The sequence below is a fragment of the Eleutherodactylus coqui genome, chromosome 4 (assembly GCF_035609145.1).
Source record: "Eleutherodactylus coqui strain aEleCoq1 chromosome 4, aEleCoq1.hap1, whole genome shotgun sequence".
Lineage (NCBI taxonomy): Eukaryota > Metazoa > Chordata > Amphibia > Anura > Eleutherodactylidae > Eleutherodactylus > Eleutherodactylus coqui.
In genome coordinates this window covers 244,483,046-244,500,279 of record NC_089840.1, presented here as the reverse complement: position 1 = coordinate 244,500,279, position 17,234 = coordinate 244,483,046, and the positions used below count along the sequence as shown (strand labels likewise).

The 17,234-nt window shown below is 43.5% G+C and overlaps 1 protein-coding gene across 7 annotated transcripts in view; it reads right to left on the bottom strand.

Moving 5' to 3' along the window:
- Positions 1 to 17,234, bottom strand: part of MYOF (myoferlin) — a 134,426-nt gene that overhangs the window by 72,335 nt on the left and 44,857 nt on the right. For all 7 annotated transcript variants that reach the window (XM_066600980.1, XM_066600981.1, XM_066600983.1 and 4 more), the window contains exons 4-5: positions 9,168 to 9,276; positions 7,368 to 7,461 (exon numbers count right to left, since the gene is read on the bottom strand). In XM_066600980.1, coding sequence (XP_066457077.1) covers positions 7,368 to 7,461; positions 9,168 to 9,276 — 203 coding nt within the window. The remainder of the gene's footprint in view (positions 1 to 7,367; positions 7,462 to 9,167; positions 9,277 to 17,234) is intronic.

Genomic DNA, 17,234 nt, shown 5'->3' with positions numbered 1-17,234 from the left:
TCTCGTTCAGCGTTTCACATTCCTGAAACATTGAGTGGGAAGTGTTTAAACTCAATGAGCCATTCGGTTGAACCTGAATGACTAATGGAAAGCGAGTGATTTTCATTCGTTGGCTAGCGTTTAAACCGAACGATTCCTGTTAAAAAAATTTTTAAATGAACCTGAATGATAATCTAAAACGTAGCATGATTCAGTAAAGGTTTCTATTGCATGATAGCAAGTAGAGATCTTAAGAGATTGAGAGAAAGTATAAAAAGTTATAAAACGCAAACCTTAAAGAGTAAAAACACGTCATCTTAGATCCCAAAACCTTGTAATTTCTTTACAGACATCTTAAAGCCTTTTATCGGGAAAGAATATTGTATTTACCAACTCCCTGATAGCTGCAGCAGGACAAGTGAAGGTGGAGAGATGTTATCAGTTCATTGACTTTATACTTTCAAGGACCGAGAATTAAGGCCGGTTTTACTACTTTTTTTTTTTATATAAAGCAAAGTGGGGCAGATTTACTAATCTTTCCAAATAGTTTACATATACCCCAACATGTAGCACATTGCCTCATGGTGGGTGATAGGTTTGTCTAACTTCATACCACTCTTGGTTGGGTGACCTTGTGCTGGCATTAGGCCCCAAAACTTTTGTGCCAGTTGTCACATTTAAGTCTTGCCCCTGTAAGGTCATGTACTTTTAGTGATGTAATGTTCTGCTGTGTTGTATGTTACATTGCAGGCTGTTGACCTCTGAGAAGAAGTGTAGCAAACCCTGTAGGAGCTAAGGCGGAGCAGAGTTTAGCATCCAGAGGGAGGTAAATAAGGAGGTGATATACAGGGTGGTCCAGAGGTATGGAGACACTTGAATTAACAAAAAAACGGTGGCTGGGAATGCCGTCCCATGTGCGGCAGGTTTTTAAGAGGAAAAAGGCAAGTTTGTGGGGGATGTCATTGTCCAACATAACGGCCATTTTGAAAGCTACCAAATGGAAAGGGGTGCATGTGACATATGTATCTAATATAGAATTTGATGAGGAATCCAAATCTGTGGGCCCTAAGGGGATGTTCAAATGGTAGAATTGGATGCAGATTTTTCTGCATGGATTCTACCTCTAGAACTGCAGAAGAAATCTGCAGCTGTTGCGCTATGGTTTTGCGGCAGATCTGCATGTGGTTTCAACCCTGTTAATAGACAAAAGCCTTGTGTGGCATTTCCGACACGATTCCGTGAAAGTTGCCGTCAAGGTGGACAAGCGACATGGGTCCAGCAGACCAGACTTGTGGTGCATTGCTGAGAAGAGTCACAACTGTGTCTGAGTCCGTTGATAGGGACTTTTCTACACCAGCGCCTACGTTACTTCCCACCATCACGGGGCAGTTGAGATGAATTCCGGGCCATTAGCTGGATTAATCTAGTTGTAACAAGTATAGTTTAATTTCTTGAGCATCAGTTTGTCAGTATGTTCTACAGGTCATTACTCCAATTTTTTGGACCCAACCTTATCCCCCCTTTCCCCTCAGTCTGCAAAACATTGTCAGGCCACCCACTAAGCCACATCAACTTTTCATTAAGTTATGCCCTTTCGGCATTTGAAGTGCACAACATATAAATGTCATACAAAGCATGTAAACCAGTTCTTGGCACAAACAGACTCAGAATTCTGGTGCATTTAGTTTAGTAAATCCCCATATTTATTTATATTAGTGAATTAGTTTCAGATTAGCAGATTACACATCTATGCAGGAGACAGATTGAGAGGAGTAGAGAATACCTGACAGCTATTTACTAATCATTACTCGTTAAAGGTCAGTCTGTGAAATAACAGTACATTGGGACATTGTGTTTTCTGACCACACCCAGACCAATGTGGTTGGTACAAAGTGAATAGAGATGTGTCATGTGCATCCAAGTTGAAGAACAGGTTTTGGTAGCTGTAACCCAAGAGGGTTTTTTTTTTTTTTTTTTAAACCCTTAAAGGAAACCCATCATCACCTGTAAGCACCATAAACTAAGTTTACGGCTTATAGAAGAGTGGCAGAGGAGTCCAGGGATGTACTTATACTTGCCTGGCTCCCCAGTTCCCTCACCATCAGCCCTGGAAACTGGCACCCGGTCTGTGCCATCGGACTCTTTTCTGCAGTCCGTGCCTAAACAGTCCTAGAAAACAGTATGTGTGCGCACTGACTGTGGATACAAGTCCAATACACAAACTGAATGCCGCTTTCAAAGGCTACACCCCTGGACTCTTTGATCTTTGTTCTACATGCCCATAAACTTCGTTTATGGGTATTATAGGAGATGACCTTTACCCTTCAAAGGGGCTGTGCCAAGATATAAAGTTATCATCACATGATAACTTTAGGATATAAAATCGCACAGGCGTTATCTTATCCCATCCCCCATTTTTGAGGTTTCCACATCACTATTTTCCAAGATGGCGGGCACATCCCAGCTGATATGCAGATTAAAACTACATTTCCCCACTCCGTACTTCCTTCCTGTGCCCATTAAGCACTGCCCTGCTATTGGGCAGCAATCCAATCCCAAGAGCGGATGATTAAAAAAAAACAAAAAAACACTACCCCTGGTTGTTCCTACTGAGCAAGCCTGACTTGTAGCTCTGGAATGTCTATAGGACGTATCCATGGCAACCTGTAAATAAACTCCCTCTGAAGAGCTAGGAGAAGGTGATTGTTTACAGTCACAATATCCAAAGTAGAACCACACTGCAAGCTTTAATAACTTTTGATTAGCCTTCATTTGACACCATGTTTGTTTAACCGGAACACCCATTACATTTTTTGTAAAGGTTATTCTAGCAGGGCTTCTTCAAGCAATTAGCCAATCAAGGATATAAAATAATAATTGCATTAAAAACCTGGAACATGGACCAGGGGCCAAGTGCGGGTACAATTTGTCATTTCCAAAATATTTCCTCTCTTTGGATTATGGAAGAAACACACAATGACAGGAAAAGCTCTGTAGATGCAATAAAACTACAATACATCATTATAGTCATAGACTTAGCTAAAATATTGTTATCTCCCTGTAAAACACAGAGCCAAGTTTCCTGCCTCTGTATGTTCTGTCACCACCGGCCATCTGAGGAACCGCCGCTCTGTAAATTAATGGGGCATTACATGCGACTAGTGGTGAGAAAATAAATAAAGTCTATTAAAGTCCTGTGACTATTGAAAAGAACAAGACTTTCATGTGTGAGATACACTCCTGGTCAGGGGCGTAACTATAGAGGATGCAGGGGATGCAGTTGCACCCGGGCCCAGGAGCCTTAGGGGGCCCATAATGCGCCTCTTTATCCATATAGGGAGCCCAGTACTATGAATAAAGCATTATAGTTGCAGGTTTTGCATTGGGGCCCAGGAGCTTCAAGTTACGCCTATGGCTCATGGCGTTACATAGCCAGTGAGATCTGGCTAATAATTTTATATTTATGCCAAACTGGGTAATTACCAAATACAGCCACTATTACAGCTCATCTCCCATCTACCCAGAAAGACTGAATAGGAAGGAAACCATATTACAGAAGAGATAGAAGCACATCAAGGATTAATGACAACGTTTTAGGAGAATCTTTGGGTAAAAGCCTATACTAGTAAGTAAATCCTGAGTTGCAATTTTTAGTCCAGCTGACAATTAGGAATTTCTGCATCAGAAATCTCTGGACATTTTAAGTACCGCAAAGTAATACCTTCAATCCACCCAGAAATATTATGTTTAACTAGTTAGAGTAAACGCCATCCCTCTTTTGCGGTCCTGTCTAGGGGGAGAAGGGAAAACAGATTTCTCAAATAAAAAAAACTGAACTGCCCTGATGTCCATGTGACCCAAAAGGATATACTTCTATGGATAGGGGTTGCCTTTATGAGGCTGTAAGGGAGTAGTGATGTAGTGCTCCTACCGTAGATTGTTATTTTGCCCTTCAAAATGAGTGCAATGTTTGCTGGCCTCTAGTGGTCAGTTACTGCTATCACAATTGTCTTTTGGTTGGTTGTAACAATAAGTTTTTTCCTGGTTGGCAAGTGATCACAGGTGTGAGCGGAGGGGCGTGAGAGATGTAGGCCCGGAAGGGGAAGGCAACAGGTTTGGTGGAGAAGCAGGGTAACGCATCTAGCCCTCTACTTTTAGACATGCAGTGTGTGTGGTAGTAACCGTTGTGTGGGTTGGATTATTTGCAATACGTGCAAAGGATCTCAAGTATCTTGAGTTGAAGCCTCCAGTGCAGCTTCTTCAGTTCTCACCAATCCAGATGCCAGTTGTCATTCCTCTCTGTGACCACCCACCCTCCTCCAGAGCTGTAGTGAAGAACCAAGTTTTTCTTCTAACTGGCAACTTGTGGACTGAATTTGGCAACTGACCTCAACATGGCTGGGTGACCAGCAAGTCTGACCCATGTAACTGGGCCAATCTAGTGCTTTACAGACTTAGAATTAACAGAGGCTCTATAGGCCTTCCTTCGAGAGCAGCCCCCCCCCCCCCCCCCACACACACACACCCAAATCAGTGGGAAAGCCCTTAGTCCAACAAGGCCACTATTCCACCTGCGGCCTCTCCTCCAACAAGACAAAGCCCTCAAGGACTAGTATCATGCTTCTGTTTATAAAGGAGCCTCCCTTCAACTGGACATATACCACCAAGCAAGCACCCCCATGCACATCATAGTCAGCGAACTTTTTCCTAATGCATTTGGGTGCCTTTAGTGCAGATGTGATCCTTAGCACAACTGTGAACTAGTCAGCATATTTGAAAGAGAATGTGCCATAGCACTAGAAGTAGGTAGAGGTCACTAGACAGTAACAGGGAGTTGGTTAAACAGTAGTTCTACCCACAGACTGACTGCCTCGGGCAATCAATTCATATAATGCTTCATGGCACCGCAGCCAAATGACCTTGCAAACAAAACAAAAACATAAAGCAAGACTACACAAGAACTGAATTGTTGTGGTAGTATTTCCTGCCCGACCCTATAATAATGTCGAGAATTCTAGACTCGAATTGAGGGAGAAATGGGAGGGGAAAAAAAACAAACAAAAAAAAAACAAAACACTAGAGCTCCGTTTTTAGAGCCATAAACTAATGGAGGTGCAGCGGTAGCTGTGTAGGCTTGTGCCCCTGTATATGTATCTCAGTCTGTAACCAGGAGCATAAAAGTGTCTCCAAGTACCAGCTCATACATTGCCCTCTGTATATTATCTCAGTCTGAAAGCGCAGTACGTGTAACGGTAGTTTGCTCAACAGTATAATCTCCTCAACATGCCTGTTGACCATCTAGTAGCATCCCTAAGGCCACCCGCACACGGCCGGGTCTGATCTCACAACGGAATCCGACCCTGTGCTCAACCAGAGACCCCAGTGTACCTGTCAGCAGTCTTCATATCTGTGCTATGGATGTGCCAGCCAGCGCACATGTACAGTACAGATAGTGCTGTGCTGTCGCCTAGCAATGACATGTATCCCGCAACCTTTCCGCAATGATTGTGGAAGGGTGGCGGGGCGGATGGCTTCCATTGCCTTTAATAGAAGCCATCCACGCGGAAGCCAGACAGAATTGCAGCTAGCTGCGATTTCTCCTCCGCAAGCGTAAAATCGCGTTTTGCCATTGCATGCTATGGGTGACATTTGCTGCGGAATCCGGAGGCACATGCCAGCTCCGAAATCTGCAATGCAAATCTGCCTGTGTAAGGCAGCCTAACAGTGCGCACATCTAATTTCTGAATGGGGGCCAGCCTCACTTAAGGTTTCTCTGGACAAGAATCTTCACTACTACCGGCTCAGGCTTATCTAATATCAGGAGCACTACTATTACTGAAGTCCTTGACCTCTGTCATAGTCTAGCTGTCTCCAACCGGATTGGGGATGTAGTGACACTGTTTTCTCCATCTTGCAGCCAGCAGTCTCCAAGTAGTGCCCTCACATCCAGGTTCTGCTGTTGCTTCTCTTACCCTTGCAGGCAGATGCACCTCTCACTCTGCAACAGTCCCTACACACTGTGGTGCAGCAAGAATTGCCTCTTAGGGCTCATTCACCCAGGCATATTGTTACTGCAATTCACGTGGTGAATAGAGTCAATGGCCTTTCATTGACCCATGCACACCAGCGTGTGGGCACTGTATAGATATGCAAGAGAAATAAGTCGCAGCAAGCTCCATTTCTCTGCGTGCCATATGCTATTCAGTCTCTACCGTTGAACGCATACGACCACATGACTGCGCCTTTATGGCCAGGCCTCAGTCAGCCAACAAGTGCCCCTGGAACATGCTCAGTTTAGTTTGGAGCGACCAGCTTGGTGCTCCATTGTGTAGTCTAATACACCCTTGGCACTGCCATACCGCCAGTACTTTAAGAGGCAGCTTTTACCACTTAAGGGGGAGTCCCTTACAGCTGTTGCACACAAAACCTGGTACCTGAGAAGGTCGAAAGGCATGTGTGCCACATTAAACACCAGTAGTATAAACGGCACATGGAAGATGGTGACCTGTTACAGATTTTGCATTGGGGTCCAGGAACTTCAAGGTCATGCCTCTGACAAGTTCCATAAAGATATTAACCTAGGAAAGACTTAACACTTAAAAACAAATGGCTGGACTATTGATGTACTAGTAGAGAAACCGGACGGTGAAATTCATTAAAAGAGCTTGTACCAGAATAGACCCCTGGGAAGTCGAGTCAATAGGACTGCTGGAGGTAGCTGAGCACTTGTACTCCATTATTTCTGTCAGCCTACTTTAAAATGAATGGAGCAGCACCACCCAAGCGCGATGCGCACTTTATTCAATATGTGATCATAGTGTGCTGCATGCAGCGAGCCCACAGTGATGAGAAGAGGGGTACAATGAGAACCCCCATTTTTGAGATTGGTGGAATTCTCAGCGGTGAGACCCCCACTAACCAGGCTTTTAGCACTCATTCTATGAAAAGGCAATAAGTCTATTTGGGTTCAACCCCTTTAAAATGTTATGTCTGAAAAGCCAGGAACTTTAATGCACGCAGCACCACAATATAATTAACTTTTAGAGTATATAAGCAGAAGACTGCGCCGAAGACAACCGATTAAAACAAAGCTATAGCAGATTTTTTTAGCATGATATTTTGAGTCTTTTACCCTTACAGAAAAAGTATATAAAACTTGTATGTGAGAATGTCCAATATTCTAGAGTACATGTGGTAATCTGGTAATTATTTCTCATTGATGCCAGACTTAAAGAATTTTACTGTATCATTTTTTGGCTGTGCCTTTTTGGCTTTGCAGTGTCTGAAAATAACTGGTCACTTGACATCCATCACCGTATAGGAGGCCAGCATAACCCAGAAAATACATGGAATAATTGAAATATTTGATTCCAAGACTTGAGATATACCTGCATCGTTTTGTACATTTGTCCCTCCTGGATCATTAGGATTGCTGTTATGGGACACGGGAGGTTCATAGGAGATCATCAAGTCAATAGAGGCCTGCAAAGGAACAGAATGAGAATGTGCTTCATGAAAATCTTAATTAGCAGGATTATAAAAACCTACAGTTGCCCTTTATAGTAATGAAATTGCCACATTATAATTGCTATAAGATGATCCATCAGCCCTACTGACAATCTTTTTTTTATTAAACACTTGCATTTTACATAGGAACTAAAAACACCAAGATGTACCAAGATGCTCTTATAGTGTTCTGTTTCTCAGTTATTCCTCCTAGAAATGAATTGACAACTGGGCATTACTATTGCCTTTGTCAAAGGCCTCCACAATCTGACAATTGCCCACATCAGTACAGGCAGTTTCACGTTGCATAGGAGTGTATGGGGCTACCCTATTGGGACATGTGAAAAATGCACCGATAATGGTTATAGCTGCCAAAAAAAAAAAAAAATGCTTTAGAATTGTTATATGCAAACCTCTACTAAAACAGATATACCAGGAAGGCTGACGATTTAAATTAATTTCAAGAGGTTTTCCCAGGATTTAAAGTTACAGGTGGCATGAATGGTCTTCCCATCGTGCATATACAAAAATACTAACGACCATCTGTCTGTGACTGAGTTACATGTGAGGTCACAGTCATGTGATCAGTCAATGGGGCTGAGCTCTGCCCCTGATCACATAATGGTGACATCGGAGGTCCTTCATCCTTGAGCACAGAATGAGGGATTTTGGGCGGACTACATCCTCCACAAATCCCCACAGCCTCAGTTGCTTTGGACACAGCAGTACTCAGTCTGGCAGTTTGTAGCTGGTTGTGAGATAGCTGGACACCTGTGTGGAAACTCCAATAAATGACACCTCACAAATGTCCACATACATAGCTGGCGGTGCATATTAACCAGCAACATTGAAGCATAGTCCTTCACATCTCCTGAACGTGATCTCCTGTCATCTCAATTGCTAATGCCACCAACACCAGTCCAGCCTTCATCTAATCGTGAGCAGTTGTCCAGTGTTTGAACAAACCATCGCTGTCGTACAAACATGTCATCACAGAGGGTTCAACGCCGCTGTGAAGCTGATGTAGCTTACATAACGACAAGCTACGATTTCACCTCAGCCACCAGGTGAAGTTTGTAAATCTCGTGCAGCAGATATGCGAAAGCAACGTCTCCTCAGCGGGCAGTTGAAGTTTGTAAATCACATGCAGCTTGGATGCGAAAGCAACGAGCCAACATGTCTCCTCAGCAAGCTGCTGAAGTTCATAAATCACATGCAGCCACCAGAAATACTGGTACTGGTCTGTGCATAAACACCACATGACCATTGAGGCCATGGTAGGCGGAGCAGACACAAGTGATGACTGGACCACTTCAGTTGCTTGCAAGATCAAACTGGCAGGTCACCGTTGGAAAGAAGAGTATAGCTTTTTTCCTTATCTTACACCTCTACAAAATGTGCAGGGTGAAGATAAACTTAAAAAAGCCTCTTTAATAAAGAGTCAGAAATTCAAACACTGTTAATGCACGCTGGGAACGATCTCCTAGAAATGGATAAATATTTCCTTTTTACTTCTCGCTGTGATCTTTTGCCAAGTTTCCCATTTAATCGTACATGTAGTAACCAAGCTGTGACAGAAGAAAAAAAAAAAAATCACGTACCAGTCTGTTTCATTGTTCATTACTTACATCAAAAACCGCTCTATGTAAATCTGACTCAAACCAGAATCAAAGCCAACTTACTCCAGTGGGCTGCCCCTTATCAGTCATCAGAGCCAAGCCTTTAAATGGAAGGGATCGACCTGTTCCTCCAGCAAACTCCTTGAGTGATATGGTCGTGCTCCCAATTAATCTGATGAAATACAAAATTTCAATTTTTGGTTTTAAAAAACACAAAGTTTAACAGTTCCCCATTTTGTACATTTTTAAATGTAAAAACCTTTGTATTATAAGGCCGCCTGCAGACGGGCGGAAATTCCGCAGTGGGTTTTCCAGCGGAATTTCCGCCCCTGGAAGCTGCCATAGGATTGCGTTAACAAACGCAATCCTATACAGACGGCCGCGATTTGGGCACGCGAAATCTGTGCGGCAAACAAATCGCGGCATGGTCTTTCTGTGCGGGGCTCGCAGAATGAAGAAACGTCACTCACCGGCCATCGGCACATGAAAGAGCCGGGGGTCGCGGAAGCAGGGGAGTGTCACACTGCTCTCTGCAGACTCTCGGGTCGGGTCCCGCTGTGAGAATTCTTGCAGCCGGATCCGACCCAGCCGTCAGCAGGCAACCTTAATCATGATCAATTTCTAACAAACATTAATGTAACTTACTTATATAGAAGGAATGTGTCATCAGAAGATAATGCACAAAAATTTTTGAAGATATGTTTTCACAATAACCACTTAGCCCATTAACCTAATACGCCCTGCTTTGTAGAGAGAAAAAAAAAAAAAAAAGAAAAAAAAGACAGCTGAGGGGAGACCCAGGGGCCCATAGGAGATGCAGGGGATGCATTTGCACCCAGGCCCAGGAGCCTTAAGGGGCCCATAAGACCTCAGACGGCTTCCATTGTAGTCAATGGAAGCCGCCCGTCAACTTATTCTTCCGCTTCCTATAGGACACTGCTGGCGTGTCATGCGGGACTTTGCCCAGCGGATCCGGAGGCAAGTATGGGGGTCTTTTGGGGGGGGCATGACGGACTCCGCTGCGGTATTCCGCTTGCGGAGCCCGTCACAGCCGTGTGCATAAGGCCATAATCAGTTTACTTCAGAAGGGTCGGTGATCCAGGGATTATTCGGATTACACACTATGTTACAAAAAAAAATAAAAATAAAAAATGAATAATGATGTCTTGCAGTCTGCTTCTGTAGCTCCCATAAACGTCAATAGAGACATACATGTATGGCTCTGTCTTTCAGAATGTGGCCACCTTCAACTGTCTGGCTTCGTGGAACAGGTATTAGGGAACCATTATTCCAGACATGTGATAATTATCTACGTCATACATTTATGCCACATCCTATGGCTAGATCATAATGCCTAAGGCTGCGTTTACACAGGATGGAATTGCTGCGAAATTTCCATGCGGCAATTCCGTCCATAGCTCCTAATCCCAGGATTAGCCAGCCATGTGGACGAGATTTTGCTATATTTTTGCAAAATCCGTTCGGCAAAGCTGGACGGAAACGGACATACGGCACGGAATTCAATTTCGTGGCATGTCAATTCTTTTTTTTTTTTCTGCTGCAGCCCAACTCCTCTCTATGGGGAGAGAAAGCTGCAGCAGAATGCCGGCGGCCGAACCGCTCCAAAATCCGTGGTTTTTCAGTGCAGCCAAATCGCGAAATTTCCGCAGGATTTCTGTTCTGTGAGAACCCAGCCTAAGGGTGGGTTCACATTGTCAACCACACTAATTGCATCCTCCAAAAACGACAAATTAATGAAAACCATGTCAAATGGAGACAAAAGTTTGCACTTCTGTTCTCTGAGTAATTAAAGCGACAGTTTAGTTCTACATTCTGTTTGGAACCCTGGGACAGAAAAAGGTGAACATAGAGAATAATGGTACAGTATGTGAACCCACCCTATAAATGGGAACATGCTTTTAAAGAGTTATAGGGACTATACAAGATGGAGGAGGACATTCCTGAGCCTGGACAGTCAGAATGTCATCTGCATACTGTTTTTAATCACCAGTTTCCCTTCTGTAGGACACACATCTAATTTCCCATTTTTTCAGCACTAGTGGGAGGACCCTGGCTGCTGTGCTATGTTCTATATACTGTGCATAGAGAACTGCAGATCTGATTTAACACACGCAGAGACATATAATCAGAGAAGACACTAGAGCAGTTCCAAGCAGTGGAGATACGATTTCAGTTGCTAAAAGACCATAAGCAATTACTTTCTTTTAGCTGCAGGCAACATCTGAGCATGTTTCTCCTCCTTCCTGCCACTCTCAGACTTCAGTAAGCACAATGACTCATCCCCCTCCTACACTACCTGTTCCGCTGTCATGCCATCTCCAGGAAGGGCCCTTTAACATGGGATGATAATCGCCCAGATTTTCATTGGATTGCAGAAATATGAATTATTCAGTGTAAATTCATGCAACGACTGAATGGCAAATGATAAATTAATGAATTATCTTTCGTCGTCCAGTTTACGCATGCAGAAAAAAAATGAATGACTACGCGTGTGAACAGGCAGTCATTCGTCTATTAAACAACTGACTGTTTACTGTGAGTGGAGGCGGGCGGCACAATCCACAGCCCCACTCAGAGGCGTAACTTGAAGCTCCCGGGCCCCGATGCAAAACTTGTAACAGGGCCCCCAGCCATAATGCTTTACTCCTAGTACTGGGTTCCCTATATGGAGAAGAGAGGCCTTATGGGCCCCCTAAGGCTCCTGGGCCCGGGTGCAACTGCTTCACCTGCGTCCTCTATAGTTACGCCCCTGGCCCTGCTCCACCTTCATTCACTTGGCAAATCATTGCTTTTGTGCAAAAAGGTACAGAAAGGATTATTGCTGGGATGAATGTCGGGCACATCTTGCCTCGGGTCCTTACACTTGTCTGCAGTCAGTAAACGGCAAGTTAGAGAGAAGGGAGGCAAACAATTTTAGGTAAATAACTAGCAGAAGTGCAGTTTACTTTAATCACAAAACTGAAATGCTTTAAAAAGTTAGTAAGCATTTAAAAAATTATTGCGGTGAGTGAAGAGGACTTTCACCGTATTAAGCCCATTTGTCCACAGGGAGCACAAAATGACCATAGTAACATAGTTCGTAAGGCCGGATGAAGACAGTGTCCATCTAGTCCAGCCTGTCACTCCTGTGTTGTTAATCCAGAGGAAGGCAAAAAAAAAAAAAAACCAAGAGCAGAAGCCAGTTAGCCATTTGGGGAAAAAAATTCCTTCCCGACTCCCTAATGGCAAGCAGACTGTTCCCTGGATCAACCCCTAATAGTTCCTACCTGCCTGCATACCCGGATTACAATTAACCTAAGATTTATATCCTGTAATATCCTTCCTCTCCAGAAAGACATCAAGTCCCCTTTTAAACTTCTCTATGGATTTTGCCATCACCACTTCCTCCGGTAGAGAGTTCCACAGTCTAACTGCTCTTACCGTAAAGAACCCCTTTCTATGTTGGTGATGAAACCTGCTTTCCTCTAAACGTAACAGATGTCCTCTTGTTACCGTCGTGGTCCTGGGTGTAAACAGATCATGGGAGAGATCCTTGTGTTGTCCCCTCATGTATTTACTGGAGAGCCATCATATTTTGGACATTATGAGAAGCTTGCTCAGTAGATTAGTGCGAGCATAAAAGAATCAGGCCACCGAATGCCAAGCTAGCCCATAATATCCTTGTAGTTTATTGTTCAGAAAGTATGTACATTATTCCTTAGAAAACAACTTTATTTTAATCTGAAACTCATTGTTCGAGCTGATCGCCACATCTAAAAGCAATCCCATGGGGTTTTGAAATAAACATGTGATGCTATAACTCTCAAGGTTAATGCCTATAAACATCAGTAGTCAAAATAGTAAGGCTACAGTTTACACTAATAAAGAAGTTACCTCAGATTAATGTTAAAGGGTTAGGGTCCTTTTCAGTGGTGTATCTATAGGGATCACAGTGGGTATAAGAGTTATACATCTCTCTGTATATAGTGGTAAACATACAGTCCTGTGAGCCCAGCCTTAAGAGTCTACAAACAAATGCTCACCTAGTCCAGGAAATGAGTCAGGTTTGGAAAGCTTGTGCCTAGGGGCTAGATCATGTATGTAAATTCATTTTGCAGCTGTATGCAGTTCGGTTTAGGTATGGGTATAGGTGCAGATGACTGCAGGCTGTATGGTTTGGGTATAGGACCCTAATATTTTCAGACTATCAACATTCCTGGTTGCTAGTGTCATATGGGTGGGCTCATAAAAGACCCAGTAATGCCATAAAAAGCTCCTAGCAAACCAAGACCAGCGGCCAGAGTGCAGTAAGGAAGAGGGGGGGGGGCCCACAAAGCTGAATTTCTGCAACAGAGTCCTTAGCTATGCCTAGGTCCCTTTTTACCCCCACCATTATTGAGCATGAGTTGTTTTTGGAGCTGCAGCTCTTCACCAGTGAAGTGAATGGGGTGGAGCTGCAATGTTAGATACATCCCAAGGATGATCTGGAAAAGAGATTGCTTTCTTTCCAATCTCAGACAAGTACAAGCACCACTTCCCAAGCAGCATGCAAACAGGCAAATTGTAATATAGCAGTGATAGCGATAAATACGAAAGATTAGTTAATATTTTTGCCAAAATATGCAAGCTCACAACCATGTTAAGGGTCCTTGTTATCCTGCAAGTCTCCACACTAAACATTATTTTCTAAAATTATTTGTCCTTTTTCTGTGATTTTGTAATCACTGCTAGCAACCATACTTATGGCTAATGCCCACGGATGGATTGATTTCTGACACGTTTCCCGCAGCGTTATTCCACAGCTATTAGGTTCTATTGAACCAAATAGCTTTTCTGCCGTACAATGCTCACGCTGCAGAATTCCACCACGTGAAAATCACAGCATGTCCCATTTGCTGCGGAAATAGGCATGGCCGGCTTCCATTGCAGTCAATGGAAGCTGTCCATCCCACGATACTTCCGCTGTTATTGTGGGATTACGCATCACCGCCCGGCACTGCACATGTGCGCAGGCTCGCCGGTGAGACTTTCGAGGCGGATCCAGAGAGGTAAATATGGTGTTTCTGGGGGGGGGGGGGGGGGGGGGGTGTCGCCGTGTTGGATCCCATTGCGCTATTCTGCTGGTGGGATCCGACATGTCCATGGGCATGAGGCCATACTGGTATACTGACAAAAAGGCAAGCATAGCGCTACTTCCTAATAGCATGCAGAACAGGTAAATTGCTATGTGGAGGAGTTTGCGTAGGTTTAAAATACAGATGAAGAAACACACACCTACCATACCCTTGACATGGGTTGTGAGCTTGCATGTATTACCCAAAATTTTAACCAACACCTTGTATTTATTACTTTTGTAGTATACAGTCTTGTTTAAACTTCGGGGGGGAGCCAGGGGTGTCCATACCAGTGGTGTTCACTCGAGGTGCAGTGCAGGCTGCTGGGCTTTACCATATGGGCATCATTAATAGGCTGTAAGCCTGCACGGTGCACATAGAAAAGGCATAAAAAGGATGCTAGTCTCACTGAAATGTGTAGTGCAAGATATTAAGCAGCCAACCCCCTCAATATGTTGTAGGTGTGCAACTTGTTTTTACCAGTATATTGCATCTGTGCAATGCACCTCCAATTAGCCAGTCTGTCTAGAGGGATGTGGTGTCTATTCCTGCCTTCGGTATCAGCAAGTTTAGCTGCTGGCAGGGATTTCTTTTAGTTAGCTGATGTCCTTTTTCTGCAATTTGTTTCTAAACTAAGACAAACCCTTTGAGGTGTGTTCAATATATGTAAATATTCCCATTTCTTTTTTTTATAGGCCATCTTGTCTGGCAGGTGATAGAAGGTAGACGTGTGCTAGCAGAAAGTTGAAAGTCTTCAAAAGAAGACGGAAAGAAAACAAGATTGCAACTTGAACAAATGCCCAGATCTTGCTTTTTCTTTGGTGAGCAGTCTGGGAACTTAGCCAAAATAACTAACTGTACACACATAAAATATGGAGATCCGTAGAGCAGAAAAAAGAAAAATGCCTCAGAGTAACGGTGTTTACAGGGAAAGCTCCTCCACACGAGGCTGGTGCCACCGAGCTCAAGGTCAACAACACACAGCACATTTTTTGCTTAGAGGCAAATGAGACAACAGTAGTCCATCCAGTACTTCCCGTATGGAGAAGACTTTAGTATACTTCCTTCTATGTGCAGGTTTTCAAGTGTTGCAGACATGCATTTCTACAACGCATTTCAAAATACTGAACATCTGATATCTAAAGGGGGTGTCAAACTATCACTGATGGCTTTCATATCCTTTTATACCAATGCTAAAATATGTTGTAGGTATCAAAGTATTCTGCACTCCATGGAGTTTCTAGACACCCCCTTCAAATTACTACAGAGGTACAAGTAGGATCTCAAGGGCTTTAATGGAAAATCTCTCCTGACTACCATGTGCTTTAGAGGCTTTTCAGTCATGGATGAGACTACTACTGCTGCTCCACCTACAGCTATAACCCTAAATTAGTAGATTCGGTCAAGAACAGCAAAGGAGCTGGTTGGCATGTGCTTTGCAGCTGGAGTTGGACTACAAAATATTTAGGATACACTAATCATGGGTTAACACATTACATTCGAGTAGCACAAATTTCTTTTTTTCTCCTTTTTGCTGGTCCTGCAACTTTAATGAATGTTGTTTTTAATAGGTCCCCCTAGGGTATGAGCTTTTGGGCACTGCAGATTAGCCCAATTCAAATGAATGTAGCAGAGATGCAGGGTCAGGCATAATGGAGAAGAGCATCCATGTCCTGATGCATAAAGTGATAGCCATGAAAAATAGTTTTCAAAGTTTGTGGTGGGACAACTTCAGTAACAGAGCCCTAATTTAAATACTTTAGGGATGAATTAGAAACAGATTACCAAGCCAACCTTTACTGCCAGTGTCACTGCATGACATCACCAATTATCCTGATCCCTAGCAAACAAAATTCCAAAGATTCACAGAATGCTTTCCCAGCAGAGTAGTAATAGTTGTGAAAAAGCTAAACAAGCATACAGATGTAATGTCCACATTCTGTTCTTAAAGACTCACTGTCACTTCAACAAACTTTGTATAAATCAACAGTACAGGAGAAGATAAGAAACTTAGTTAAATATATCTTATTGCAGAAAAATGCCTTGTTCTTCACATATATGCCCCTTCTCCTCCCTGCCTCCTGGATTCACTCAATTCACAGCTGAAAGCCATCTCAGGAAAGGCAGAAATTAATAGAGAGATTGTCAACTGAGATCAGATTACAGTTGCTCATAAAATTCTATCAAGAGAAGAGGGAGGGGGGAGCTGCTAACAAAAGCGAGGCCCAGGCACTGCTGGTGCTTCTAGGAAGGGTTTCACTTTCTAATTCTAGTGCTGGATTCACATCCACACTGCTCAGTACTGCTGTATAATGTCCCACATGCTCTGCTGAGGGTGTGCTACAGAGAGATAGAGGAGCAGAATCTCCTGTATGTGCAGGTGCATAGTGTATGGGAGAAATCATAGCAGCTAGTCTATACCAAACAGCTCAGAGACAGCTGAGAATTCGAGATGGAGCCTGCAAAGTGTAAAACTGGTGAAAAAATGCCATATGCAAGTCATAATAGCCAGAAATAGTGTTATTCCTTCTGAATAGGAACTTGAAATGACAGGTACAATTAAAAAAATAATGGAAAGAGAGGATAAAATGAATATAAATCTATAAAATGCAATCTACACCAAAATATACACACACTGGCAGCTGCTGCTGGAGCCTATTAATAAGGCGTAGAGATAAGCGAGCATACTTGTCCGAGCTTGATGCTCGAGATGCTCGTTACTCGAGACGAGCACCACGCTGTACTCGTCTCGATTAAACAAGCACTGACTATTGAATTCAATGGAGCCGGCAATACAGCCGGCTCCATTGAAAGCAATGGTCTGCCGGCGAGCGCGGGATGAGTTTCCGGGAAGGGCTTAAATATATAAGCCCTTCCCTGCAATTCATCCAGAAATGTGTAACTAACACACACACCTTGTCCCGGCAGAACGAGGTTAGCCCATTGAATTCAATGGAGCCGGCAACACACACACACACACACACACACACACACACACACTCCCGGCAGACGGTGT